At 68.3% G+C, this 14060-nt stretch overlaps 1 protein-coding gene across 3 annotated transcripts; it reads right to left on the bottom strand.

Moving 5' to 3' along the window:
- Positions 1 to 132: 132 nt before the first annotated feature.
- LOC138063673 (aspartate dehydrogenase domain-containing protein-like) lies at positions 133 to 11820 on the bottom strand. 3 transcript variants are annotated; one of them, XM_068923429.1, is made up of 11 exons: positions 11677 to 11820; positions 11379 to 11435; positions 8714 to 8855; positions 7956 to 8040; positions 6891 to 7040; positions 5797 to 6029; positions 5205 to 5356; positions 1804 to 1981; positions 1567 to 1692; positions 1283 to 1477; positions 133 to 1210 (listed from the first exon to the last, which is right to left on the bottom strand). In XM_068923429.1, the coding sequence occupies exons 2-11, from the start codon at positions 11431 to 11433 to the stop codon at positions 1111 to 1113; spliced, it is 1416 nt and encodes a 471-aa protein (XP_068779530.1). In that variant the 5' UTR covers positions 11434 to 11435; positions 11677 to 11820; the 3' UTR covers positions 133 to 1110. The 3 variants fall into 3 exon arrangements, with proteins under 3 accessions (XP_068779530.1, XP_068779529.1, XP_068779531.1); XM_068923428.1 differs by having other exon boundaries at positions 133 to 1181; XM_068923430.1 differs by having other exon boundaries at positions 8714 to 8904; positions 11677 to 11719.
- Between the last annotated feature and the right edge of the window lie 2240 nt (positions 11821 to 14060).

Genomic DNA, 14060 nt, shown 5'->3' with positions numbered 1-14060 from the left:
TGTGGGTCTGTTTTTGGGAGGGGGGAGGGAAGAAATCGAGCTCAGTCACCCCCAAAAGTTTGTGCTGAACTCGGGCTGGTCCCGTTCCCCCCGCCAAGAGCAGTGACAGGAAAAGCTACGGGAGAGCCACAAACCTGTCAACGAGGTTTTAATCACCCCGCGGGGGTGCGATCCACGCCGCTACTGCGGCCCACGAGACCCTCCCCCCAGCACCCTCGCCGTAATTAGCGCCCAGCGTTAATCGATCCCGTTTGTCTACGTTTGGGTACCGGCCCTGGGTACAGCCGGGGAACAGGAGCCCGGGGACGGCTGGAAACAACCCGCGGAGGTGCCGCCCCGGGGTGCACAAGCGGTGTGTGACGCACGCAGCGGGTGTGTAATATGCATGACCAGCAGGTACCGCGTGTATCCGACACGCACAAGCGGCGTGGAAGGTGCACAAGCGGCATGGGACGCGCACAAGCGGCGTGACAGGCGTAAGCGGCGTGTGACACATGTAACGGGCAGGTGGCACAGCTCGCCAGCGTGTGACAAACACAAGCAGCGCGCGTAACCAGCACGTGATCCGTACAACCCGTGTGTAACGCGCAACCGGCACCCGACACACACAACCGGCACAACGTAACACGAGCGTGCGAGGCGGCCGCCGCGATGCGCACACCCCGCGGGCACTGCTAGCACCACCCACAACCCGTTACAACGTATTAGAGCGCCCCGACACCACCAGTGCCCCACGGGCAGCTCCGAATTTCAGCAGGAAAATCCTGCAGCGGGAGGGAAAACCAACCAAAAAAATAAGGTGAAAACAGGCAAATTAGGGCTGCTGACGGCACAGGGAAACGGGTGAAAAGGGTCCCGGGCCAGCCGGGCTCCCGCCACCCCGCGAGGTCCCTTCCCGGCGCCAGCGAGCACAAAACCCGGCCGGTTTCGCACCGTGTCCTTTATCACCGCTGGGAGAAGCGCTTGCGGCGCCGGCGTCAACGTCGAACCGGGGGGCTCCCGTTCCGGTCCCCATCTCCCCCCGTTTGGGGCCAAAGCCGGGCCAAGCCGCCCTGGTCTTCACTCCCACTTTTAACGCTCGTCTTTGGTTGCGCGGGTGAAGTCTCGCGTTCACTCCGCGTTTAACCAGGCGCCGGCTTCTTCCACGGCCTTCGGCACGACGAGGAAAACCTCGCAGAGGCCTTGGGAGAGGAAATCCCGCAGGAAGGCCCTGCCGGAGGGAGAGGCTGGAGGCGGCGGCCGCGCCGGCACCCCGGCGCGCCGGCACCCCGCCGCGCCGTACCTGAGCTCGCCCTCGCCGCCGATGCGCACGGGCGCCTTGAGCTTGGAGTCGAGGTTGTAGTAGGTGCCGCGGAGCTGCCGCACGGCCAGCCAGTGCTTGCGGCGCACCGGCAGCGAGACGAAACCCAGCGAGACGTTCGAGGGCACGTTGAGGATGAAGCCCAGGATCTGCCCCAGCGCCAGCTGCTCCAGCGACCTACCCGGGGCCCAGAGAGATTCGCGAGGATCGACGGAAGAAGGGAAAGGACGGACGTTAGGGAAAGGGCGCCGCCGTCCCGGCCTCACCGGCGCTTGTCCCACCACACGGCAGCCAGCTCCAGGCTCTGCAGCGCCGCCATGATCACGTTCACGTCGTAGTTGCCCGTGCCCAGGACGCTGCGGTGCGGGTTTAAGCGGGCTTCGGGTGCCAGGCTGGGGAAAAAAAAGGTTGGGGTGGGGGGAGGAAAAAAAAAAAAAAGGCAGAAGAAACGTGGGAAAGGCAAAAAGGACGCGGGTCGCCGCTTTTTCGCCCCGCCCCGGTACCGTTTACAGATCTCGTCGGCCGCCTCCTGGGTGAAGCAGGGCCGCTGCAGGACGTTGTTGAGCGCGTGGACGGCGCAGAGCTCCAGGCGTTGCCGCTCGTGGTAAAACCCGCCTCGGTCGTCCGCCGCCTCCGAGTCGGGCTCCGACATGGCGGGGCCGGGGCGCCCGGCGCCGCTGCCTGCGGGACGGAAGGGACGGCGTGAGGGCGGCACCGCCGCGCTACCCCGCGGCCCCCGACACCCCCCGCCGCCGCTGCGCCCTCCGGCTCCTCCAAACGCCCTCGAGGTTCTTCCGGGATCCTCCGGAACAACCTGCCAAACACCTGCACCTCCTCCCCAAAAAATCCTCCAGGCCCCGTTGGGGTCCTCCAAGCCCCCTTCACCCCCCGCTACTCCCCCCAAAATGCTCCAGCCCCTCCTCTGCACCCCCAAGAAACCCTCAGACATCCCCTCGCGCCCCCCAGGGCCTTCCAAAAATCCCCCGGCACCCCCAGAACTGCCCCGGACCCCCACTGAACCCTGCAGACGCCCTCACGCACCTCCAGGATAGCTCCAGACACCCCCACTGCACCCCACACACCCCCTAAAGACCCCAGCAAGCCCCAGGACATCCCCAGTCACCCCCCCGACACCCCCTTGACTCCTCCAGAACCTTCCAGAAGGCCCCAGCAGCCCTGGGACACCCCCTAACAACCCCCCACACCCCCTGCAGCTCCAGACCCCTGGACACCCCCAAACAACCCCACACTCCCCCAGGACACCCCCCCTTGTATCCTCCCAGGGCCATCTAGGTGCCCCCCTGCACCCTGAGACCTCCCGGACCCCCCCTTGAGCCCCCAGGACACCCGCAGACCCCCAAACACCCCCTTGAATCCCCTGAACCCCCTCACACACCCCCAGGACACCCCCAAACCCCTGGACAGCCCCCCTCGCATCCCCAAGGCCTTCCAGCGGTCGCCCTGCAGCCCCACAACACCCGCTTGAGACCCAGAACAATCCCCCGCACCTCCAGGACACACCTGGATACCCTCTTGCACCCCCCAGGACCTTCCAGAAGGCCCCCAGCACCCACAGATCTCCTGCACACCCCCTTGAACCCCATCCAGGCCCCCCAAACATACCCCCAGGACACCCACAGACCCCTAAAGACTCCCCTGACCCTCCCAAGACCTTCCAGAAGGCCCCCGGCACCCCAGATCTCCTGCACACCCCCTTGAACCCCTCTAGATCCTTCCAAACACACTCCCAGGACACCCCCAGACCCCTAAAGACTCCCTTGAACCCCCCCAAGACCTTCCAGAAGGCCCCCAGCACCCCCAGATCTCCTGGACACCCCCTTGAACCCCTCTAGATCTCCCCAACACACCCCCAGACCCCTAAAGACTCTCTTGAACCCCCCCCCAAGACCTTCCAGAAGGCCCCCGGCACCCCCAGATCTCCTGGACACCCCCTTGAACCCCTCTAGATCTCCCCAACACACCCCCAGACCCCTAAAGACTCTCTTGAACCCCCCCCCCAAGACCTTCCAGAAGGCCCCCGGCACCCCCAGATCTCCTGGACACCCCCTTGAACCCCTCTAGATCTCCCCAACACACCCCCAGACCCCTAAAGACTCCCTTGAACCCCCCCAAGACCTTCCACAAGGCCCCCGGCACCCCCAGATCTCCTGGACACCCCCTTGAGCCCCCCTCAGACCCCCCCAACAAACTCCCAGGATACCCCCGCACTCTCAGACACCCCCTAACGGCCTCCAGCACCCTCAGACCTCCCGGACACCCCCCCGCCCCGGCCTTCCACGCGCCCCCCGGACACCCCTGGGCCCCCCCGACACCCTCGGGCTCTACTCGAGCCCTCTGCCCGCCTCCCCCGCGCCCCTAGGGCCCTCCCGAGGCGCCTAGGCCGCCCCTCCGGCTCCCCCCGGCCCGGCCGAGCCCGTCGCACCCCGCCGCTGCTCCCGGCCCGGCGGCGGCCGCCGCATCCCCCGGACAGGCCGGAACTACGGTTCCCGGCGTGCCCCGCGGCTCCCGGCGTGCCCCGCGGCTCCGGCCGGCCGCGGCGGCCGCGACTCCCGGCGTGCCCCGCGCCGCGCGGCCAGGAACTACAGTACCCGGCGTGCCCCGGGCGTGGAGGGGGGAGTCGCTCCCGGCATGCCCCGCGGCACCGGCTCTTCCCCCCCCCCCCCCCCCCCCCCCGCGGCGCCGCCATGATGACGCGAGTCGCCGCGGTGTCGCCGCCAGGTTTAATGTCCCCCCCCCCCCCACCGTGACACCGGCGGCGGCGCCCCCGGCCCGGCCCTGTCCGCGTCCTCGTCGCCGCCGGGGCGGCCTCAGCAGAGCTGGACGCATCCGCCGTGTCCACGACAGGCTGGGAGGGAGGGAGACAAGATGGCGACTGAGGGGACGTGGGGGACATGGGGGGGGATATGGGGGGACTTGGGGGGACACAGGGGATATGAAGCATGGGGACACGGGGGGACATGGAGGGACATGGGACATATGGACATGGACATGGGACACAGGGGACATGGAGGGACATGGGACATATGGACATGGACTTGGGGGGACACAGGGGACATGAAGCATGGGGACACGGCACATGGAGGGACATGAGGAACATGGGATATGGGGGACATGGACACGGGGGACATGGACATGGGACATGGAGGAACATGGGGACATGCACATAGGACATGGGACACGGGACATCGAGGGACATGGGACATGGGGACACGGGACATGAAGGGACATGAGGGACATGGGATATGGGGGACATGGACATGGGACATAGGGAACGGGGGGACATGGGACATGGAGAGACATGGGGACACGGGACATGAAGGGACATGAGGGACATGGGATATGGGGGACATGGACATGGACGGGGGGTATGGGACATGGAGAGACATGGGGACATGGGACATGAAAGGACATGGATATGGGGGACATGGACATGGGACATGGACGGGGGGACACGGGACATGGAGAGACATGGGGACAGGGAGGGACATAGGGGACATGAGGGACATGGACATGGGATGGGGGACATGGACATGGGTCATGGACATGGGACGGGGGGGACATGAGGGACATGGACATGGGACGGGGACATGGGGGGACGGGACATGAAGGGACATGGATATGGGGGACATGGACATGGAGAGACATGGGAACATGGGGCACATGGAGGGACATGAGGGAAGGGGATATGGGAGGACATGAGGGGACTCGGAGGGATAGGGAGGGACACAGACATGAAAGGACATGGGGGAACATGGAGGGACATGAACATGGGACATGAACATGGAGTGACATGGGGGGACACGGCCTTGGAGGGACATGGGGGACATGGACATGGAAGGACACTGGGGACGTAGGTGACAGAGGCGCCAGGGCGGGCGCTCACCCAAGAGGCTGCTCCAGAAGGCGTGGCGAGTGGCCGTGCCGGTGACAGCCCCGGGCGTCGCGGGGTTGCGGCGGGCGCTGGTGACGCGCAGGGCCCGGCCCTGCTCCCCGACGCCCGTCACCTCCACCTCCACCACGTGCCAGTCGGGGACGCTGCGGGGACACGGGGGCAAAGGTGGGGGGACATGGAGGACCCACCATCCCAGGCGTCACGGGGTTGTGCCGTGCATCAGTGACGTGCAGAGCCTGGTCCCCCCCCCGCCAAAACCCCTCCTCCGTGTGCCAGCGGGGACATTGTGGGGACACAGGGTGACATGGGACATCGGGGGACGTGGCACACCCAGCGTTGTGGCGTCATGCTGGCCGCCTCCAAAGCAGAGAGCTTGGCCTTGCTCCACACCACCTATGGCGTCCTCCATGTGCCCGGGGGACGTTGTAGGGACATCGGGTGACACAGGGGTGACACCATCTCAGGCATCACGTAGTTGCGCTGGCCACGGGTGACAAGGAGAGCCTGGCCCGGCTCCCCGATGCCCGTCACCTCCTCCGCGTGCCGTGGGGACGTTGCGGTGACGCGGGGCGACGTCACCCACCTGGGGTCGGCCACCAGGCGGGCGCGGACGCCGTCGAAGCCGAGGCGGGGAGCGGCCACGCAGGCGGCCGCCATGGTGTTGACGTTGTTGGGGGCCAGGGCGCAGAGGGGCCGCACGGGCCCCTCGTAGAGCACCCCGGGGCCCCCGGCCGCCATCACTGCCGCCAGCCGCTCCCGCAGCTCCCCCTCCAGCCGGAAGCTCTGCGGCGCCTTCGTCATTGTCACCTGCAGCGCCTGGGGCACGGCCGGGGGGGGGGCACACCGTCACCCGGCCCGGCACCGACCCGATGGCGGCACCCAACACCATGGTGCCCGGTACGGTGCTGTCACCCAACTGGACTTGGGCATCAACCCGATGCTGGCACCAACCCAACGTTGCCACCCAACCAGACGTGGTCACCAACCCAATGCTGGCATCAACCCAACATTGTCACCCAACCGGATGCCATCACCCAACTGGGTGTGATCACCAGCCCAACACTGTCACCAACCCAATGCCATCACCAACCCAAAACCATCACCCAGCTGGACGCCATCACCAGCTGGACATGGTCACCAACCCAACATTGTCACCCAACCGGATGCCATCACCCAACCAGACATGGTCACAAAGCCAAGGTCGTGATCAAGCCAAGACCGTTACCCAACCGAATGCCATCACCCAACTGGACATGGTCACCTGCCCAGTAGTGTCACCAACTGGACACAGTCACCCAAGTGGTGTCCTGGCCCATGGCTGACAGACGGCATGCCAGCAGCATCCATGCACTGAATGTCCCACGGTGTCCCCAACCCCATGGTGGCCCCCACCCCGCAGTGTTCCACCCCATGGTGTCCACAATCCCATGGCATTCCTGCCCCATGGCACCCCACCCCACAGTGTCCCCAACCCCATGGCATTCCTGCCCCATGGCATCCCCAGCCCCATGGTGTCCCCAACCCCTTGGTGTCCCCAACCCCATGGCGTCCATCCCACAGCATTCCCAACCCCATGACGTACCCACCCCATGGTGTCCCCAACTCCATGGTGTCCCCAAACCCATGGCATGCCCCCCACGCTGTCCCCACCCCACGGCGTCCCCATCCCCGGCTCACGGCCAGCGTGCCGGTGGCGTCCATGCGCTGGATGTCCTCACAGCCCCACAGGGCGCCGCGGGGCACGTAGAGCGTGTGACCCCCACGCTCCGCCGCCGCCCGCAGCCGCCTCTCCGTGTCCGGGTCCGCCAGCGCCGTGGGGGACCCCAGCTGGGGGACAGCCAGGGGTCAGCCTGCCGTCCCCAATGTCCCCCCACCGCTGCCCCCAGTGTCCCCGTGTCCCCAATGTCCCCCCCCTCGCTGTCCCCGGCACCCCCATGGCCCCAGCGTCCCAGCTCCGCTGTCCCTAGTGCCCCAGCCCCACTGACCCCATCATCCTTGTGTCCCCAGCAGACCGGCCCTGATGGTGCCGCTGTCCCCAACGTCCTAGCACCAATGTCTCCGTTGCCCCTAGTGTCCCCATTTGTCCTGAGTGTCCCATCCCCAATGGCCCCACTGTCCCTGGTGTCCCTTTTTGTCCCCACCCCACTGTTTCCATTATCCCCAAGTCCCCACTGGCCTGGCACCAGTTGCCCCCCTGTCCCCAGTGTCCCAGTACCACTGTCTCCATCATCCCCACCGTCCTCACGTCCCTGGTGTCCCAGTCCCCACATCCCCAATGTCCCCAGTGTCTCTAACATCCCCTCTGTCTTGACCCCACTGTCCCCATCATCTCACCCCCAACATCCCATCCCCGCTGTCCCCATCACTTCTGCCATCCTGCCCCTACTATCCTGTTCCCATTGTCCCTGCTGTCCCCAATGTCCTGTCCCCACCATCCCCAATGTCCCTGCTTTCATGACCCTACCATCCCATTGCCACTGTCCCCGTCCCCAATGTCTCCACTGTCCTGTCCCTGTCATCCCACCCCCCTTGTCCTCAATGTCCCCAATATCCCTGCCATCCTGTCCCACCATCCCATCCTCCTTGTCCTCAATGTCCCCACTGTTGTGTCCCTCCCTGCCAGCCCATTACCACTGTCCTCCACCATCCCCACTGCCCCCAATTTCCTGTCCCCACTGGTCCCAGTGTCCTGGACTCCACCACCCGTCCCCGTCCCCCCGCCGTGTCCCCCTGTGTCCCCACCATGAAGTCAGCGTGGGCCAGGATCTCCTCGCCATGCTCCTGGGCCACGCAGGGGTGGGCCACCTCCACCACCAGGTCCACGGCCCTGGGGGACACAGGGGGACACGGGCACATGGGGGGTGACATGGGGACACAGGTGGGCACAGGGATATGGGGGTCCCGGGGAAGGCACAGGGGTCTTGGGGGAGACATGGGGGTGACAGAGTTGGCTTGGGGGGTGACACAGGGGTGACATAGAGGTGACATGAGGGGTCCTGGGGGTGACATGGATGGTGACACAGAGGTCCTGGGGGGTCATGGGGGTGGTGGGGGTGGTGGTGACACAGGGGTTTGGGGGGTAACATAGGGGTAATGGGGGTGACACAGGGGTGACACAGAGTCCTGGAGGTGACGGGGGTGACAGGGTGGAGGTGACAGGGATAGGGTGATGGGGGGGTGACAGTGGTGACCCATGCGTGGGGCAGCAGGCAGAGGTGGGGCAGACGGTGACGGGGGGGCTGACAGGGGGTGATGGAGACTCACGCGTGGGAGGTGACAGGGGCGACCTGGGAGGGCGACAGGGGTGACACACGGGTGGGGCAGGAGGTGTCGGTGGGGCGGGGGGGGTGGCAGAGGCGATGGGGTGACGAGGGTGATGGGGTGACGGGGGTGATGGGGTGACGGAGGGTGACTCACGTGGGGCAGGGGGTGACGGGGGGTGACAAGGGGTGGCGGGAGGGAGGTGACGGCGTGACAAGGGGTGACGGGGGGCGACTCACGTGTGGGGCAGGAGGCGGAGGTGGGACAGGCGCAGGGCGGGGGGCAGCGGCCCCAGGCGGGCGCCGTCGCGGGCCCACACGAAGGCCAGAGCCAGCCCCAGGCGGGGACCGTCGGCCAGTAACTGCCCCGCCAGGAACTGCCCTGGGGCAACAACCGCCCCGTCAGGGCACAACCGCCCCCCGGGACGGCCCTGGGGCAACAGTCGCCCCGTCAGGGCACAACCGTCCCCCGGGACGGCCCTGGGGCAACAGTCGCCCCGTCAGGGCACAACCGCCCCCCGGGACGGCCCTGGGGCAACAGTCGTCCCGTCGGGGCAACAACCGCCCCCCGGGACGGCCCTGGGGCAACAGTCGCCCCGTCAGGGCACAACCGCCCCCCGGGACGGCCCTGGGGCAACAGCCGCCCCGTCAGGGCACAACCGCCCCCCGGGACGGCCCTGGGGCAACAGTCGCCCCGTCGGGGCAACAACCGCCCCCCGGGACGGCCCTGGGGCAACAGTCGCCCCGTCGGGGCAACAACCGCCCCCCGGGACGGCCCTGGGGCAACAGTCGCCCCGTCAGGGCACAACCGCCCCCCGGGACGGCCCTGGGGCAACAGTCGCCCCGTCAGGGCACAACCGCCCCCCGGGACGGCCCTGGGGCAACAGTCGCCCCATCGGGGCACAACCGCCCCCCGGGACGGCCCTGGGGCAACAACCGCCCCGTCGGGGCACAACCGACCCCGGGACGGCCTTGGGGCAACAACCGCCCCGTCAGGGCACAACCGCCCCCCGGGACGGCCCTGGGGCAACAACCGCCCCGTCAGGGCACAACCGCCCCCCGGGACGGCCCTGGGGCAACAGTCGCCCCGTCAGGGCACAACCGCCCCCCGGGACGGCCCTGGGGCAACAGTCGCCCCGTCAGGGCACAACCGCCCCCCGGGACGGCCCTGGGGCAACAGTCGCCCCGTCAGGGCACAACCGCCCCCCGGGACGGCCCTGGGGCAACAGTCGCCCCATCGGGGCACAACCGCCCCCCGGGACGGCCCTGGGGCAACAACCGCCCCGTCGGGGCACAACCGACCCCGGGACGGCCTTGGGGCAACAACCGCCCCGTCGGGGCACAACCGCCCCCCGGGACGGCCCTGGGGCAACAACCGCCCCGTCAGGGCACAACCGCCCCCCGGGACGGCCCTGGGGCAACAGTCGCCCCGTCAGGGCACAACCGCCCCCCGGGACGGCCCTGGGGCAACAGTCGCCCCGTCAGGGCACAACCGCCCCCCGGGACGGCCCTGGGGCAACAGTCGCCCCGTCAGGGCACAACCGCCCCCCGGGACGGCCCTGGGGCAACAGTCGCCCCGTCGGGGCACAACCGCCCCCCGGGACGGCCCTGGGGCAACAGTCGCCCCGTCAGGGCACAACCGCCCCCCGGGACGGCCCTGGGGCAACAGTCGCCCCGTCAGGGCACAACCGCCCCCCGGGACGGCCCTGGGGCAACAGTCGCCCCATCGGGGCAACAACCGCCCCCCGGGACGGCCCTGGGGCAACAGTCGCCCCGTCGGGGCAACAACCGCCCCCCGGGACGGCCCTGGGGCAACAGTTGCCCCGTCAGGGCACAACCGCCCCCCGGGACGGCCCTGGGGCAACAGTCGCCCCGTCAGGGCACAACCGCACCCAGGGACGGCCCTGGGGCAACAACCGCCCCGTCAGGGCACAACCGACCCCGGGACGGCCTTGGGGCAACAACCGCCCCGTCAGGGCACAACCGCCCCCCGGGACGGCCCTGGGGCAACAGTCACCCCGTCAGGGCACAACCGCCCCCCAGGACGGCCCTGGGGCAACAGTCGCCCCGTCAGGGCACAACCGACCCCGGGACGGCCCTGGGGCAACAGTCGCCCCATCGGGGCACAACCGACCCCGGGACGGCCCTGGGGCAACAACCGCCCCGTCAGGGCACAACCGCCCCCCGGGACGGCCCTGGGGCAACAGTCGCCCCGTCAGGGCACAACCGCCCCCCGGGACGGCCCTGGGGCAACAGTCGCCCCGTCAGGGCACAACCGCCCCCCGGGACGGCCCTGGGGCAACAACCGCCCCGTCAGGGCACAACCGACCCCGGGACGGCCTTGGGGCAACAACCGCCCCGTCAGGGCACAACCGCCCCCCGGGACGGCCCTGGGGCAACAGTCGCCCCGTCAGGGCACAACCGCCCCCCGGGACGGCCTTGGGGCAACAACCGCCCCGTCAGGGCACAATCACCCCCAGAGACAGCCTTGGGGCAACAACCGCCCCATCAGGGCACAACCACCCCACCACCACCCCCAGGGACAACCTTTGGGGCAACAACCGCCTCGCCACGGCACAACCGCCCCACAACCGCCCTCTGGGATGACCTTGGGGCAACAACCGTCCCCCCAATTGACCTCCCTACAGCCCCCATTTACCTCCCACCACCCCCATTCACTGCCCCACTGACCTCAATTGCCCCCCTCAGCCCCCATTTACCCCCCACTTCTCCCAATTGCCCCCCACAGCCCCCAATTACTCCCTCTACAGCCCCGATTTACCCCCCACTACCCCCAATAGCCCCTCACTACCCCCAATAGCCCCCCACTGGCCCCATTTACCCCCCACAGCCCCCAGTTGCCCCCCCCCCCCCAGTTCTCCCAGTTGCCCCGGGCCCGGCCTACCCAGTTGCCCGTAGCCCAGGATCCCGATGCGGCGGCACCGCGGGGCCTCGGCCATGGCTGGGTCGGAGGTCAGGGGTCAAGGGTCAGGGGTCGTGGGGGGGCACAGAGCTCCCCCCAGCCCCCCAACCACCCCCTCCCCCAGCCCCACAACCGCCCCTTTCAGCCCCAAATCTGCTCCCTGACTGCCCCCTCCCCGCACCCCGCTTCCTACCTGACCCGAAACCGCCCCGTCTGACCCCAAAATGTGCCCCCTCCCGAGACCACCCCCCCCCTCCCCAAAACCACCCCCAGCCCCCACCTGCCCCCGCTCAGCGCGACCAGCCCGGCGGCGAGCGACCTTCGGCCCCGGCCGGTTAATGCTCAACCCGGACGCCTGGGCCCCTCCTGTTGGGGGGGGGGGTGGGGGGCCGGACGCCTGGGCCCCATCACCCGCCTGGGCCCCATCACCCCGCTGGGAGCCGTTGCCGTGGCGACGGCTCCGCAGCTGCCCCCTCCCCTTCCCGAACTCACCGTTGCCACGGCGACGGCTCCGCAGCTGCCCCCTCCCCTCCCCGAACTCACCGTTGCCACGGCGACGGCGCCCAACCTCCCCCCCCCACCCCGCACCGCCGCCGCGCAGTGTTACCGTGGCGACCGGCCCGTTGCCATGGCGACGGCGCGCCGCCTCCTCTCCCCCCCCCCCCGCGCAGTGTTACCGTGGCGACCGGCCCGTTGCCATAGCGACGAGCATCCGCAGCAGACCCCCCCCCCTTCCCCCATCAGCCACTGCCGCCCGGACGCCTGGGCCCTCCTCGAGCCAGGATCGCACACGCGTGTTCCCACCACAGCCGGCACCGACACGCGTGACCGAGGCGTGTTCAGGCCCTGACACGTGTGATCGAGATGTGTTCAGGCCACAACACGCGTGACCGAGGCGTGTTCAGGCTCTGACACACATGACCAAGGTGTGTTCAGGCCATGACACGCGTGACCGAGGCATGTTCCGGCCCCAACACGCATGACCTAAGCATGTTATAGCCCTCGTATCCACAACGGATCCGTGTTCAGGCCCCGACACCCACGACAGATCCCTATTTGGCCCCCAACAGCCGTGACGGAGCCGTGTTCAGGATCCAACACGCGTGCTCGGACCCCGACACGCGTGACCTACCCGTGTCCAGGCCCCGACATCCACCACGGCGCCGTGTTCAGGCCCCGACACCCCCCCCAAGGCACAAACCCCTGTTCAACCCAACCCCAGTTCCCTTGGCGTGTGCGACGCGTGTGCGACGCGTGTGCGACGCGTGTTCCCCCCCCCCCGCCCGGCAGAGACGCTCCCGGCGGCGGTTGGAAACACCGTGATGGATTTTATTAAAATAGGAAAGTCGGCCGCGGCGAATTAAAAAATCCCCCCGCGGTCCCGGGGGGCCCCGGTCGGGCTCGTCCCCCCCCGCCCCCCGCCCGCGTTCGGGGGGTTCTTGGGTTTTTGTTGGGCTTTGTGGGTTTTTTTCCGTTATTTCCCAGCGGTTTTGGCGCCCCGGGGGCGGGGAGGGGGTGGCGGGGGGGGCCGCAAGCAAGCGAGAGCACGGGGGGGGGGCCGTGCACGAGGCCGTTTGCACGAGGCCGTGTGTCGCACGAGGCCGTCGCACGAGGCCATGTGTCACACACGGCCGTTGCACGAGCCCGTTGCACAAGGCCATGCTTCGCACGAGGCCGTTGCACGAGGCCGTTGCACGAGGCCGTGCATTGCACGAGGCCGTTGCACAAGGCCATTGCACGAGGCCACATGTTGCACGAGGCCATTTGCACGTAGTCCTTGCACGAGGCCCTGCGTCGGAGGAGGCCATGGCACGAGGCTGTTGCACGAGGCCATTGCACCGGGCCCCATGTTGCACGAGGCCCGTTTGCACGAGGTCCTTGCACGAAGCCCTGTGTTGCATGAGGCCATTGCACGAGGACATTGCGCAAGGCCGTTGCACGGGCACACATGTTGCACGAGGCCATTGCACTGGGCCACACTTTTCACAACGCCATTGCACAAGGCTGTCGCACAAAGCCACGTGTCACACGAGGCCGTTGCACAAGGCCGCGTGTTGCACAAGACCGTTGCACAAAGCCCCCCCACCCCCGTTGCACGAGGCCATTGCACGGCACTGTGACGCAAGGCTGCTGTGCAAGGCCGTGCGTCGCACGAGGCCGGGCCCCAAGGCCGTACGTCGCACGAGGCCGCATGTCACACGAGGCCGCCGTCGTGCAGAACCGCCGCTTCTGTGTCTCTCGCACGTTCTGCTGGGAGGCGCTCCGTGGGGAGGGTACTGCAGCGCCCGGCTGGGCACGAGGCCCCGTGTCGCACGAGGCCACCGTCGCACGAGGCCGCCGGCGCCCGCGTCCCCCCCCCCCCAAAACTCCGTCTTTCGCACGTCTCCCTCGGAGGCGCTCGGGAAGGGGGCACCGTGCACAAGTGCTGTGCACAGTGCGGGGTCGCCGTTGTGCGAGGCCGTGCGTCGCACGAGGCTGCTGTGGCACAAGGCGGTGCACTACGCAAGGCTGGCAACGGCCAGCTGCAGGCGTCGTGCAAGGCTGCTGTGGCCAAACACAGCGCGCCGCACAAGGCTGCCCTTGCACAACTCGGGGCATTGCACCAGGTCACCACTGCACGATGCTGCGCGGTGCACAAGGCTGCCGTTGCACAATGCTGTGCGG

The sequence above is a fragment of the Struthio camelus genome, chromosome 34 (assembly GCF_040807025.1).
Source record: "Struthio camelus isolate bStrCam1 chromosome 34, bStrCam1.hap1, whole genome shotgun sequence".
NCBI lineage: Eukaryota > Metazoa > Chordata > Aves > Struthioniformes > Struthionidae > Struthio > Struthio camelus.
Note: the sequence above shows the minus strand (reverse complement) of the source record. Positions and strands in the feature narration are given on the sequence as shown.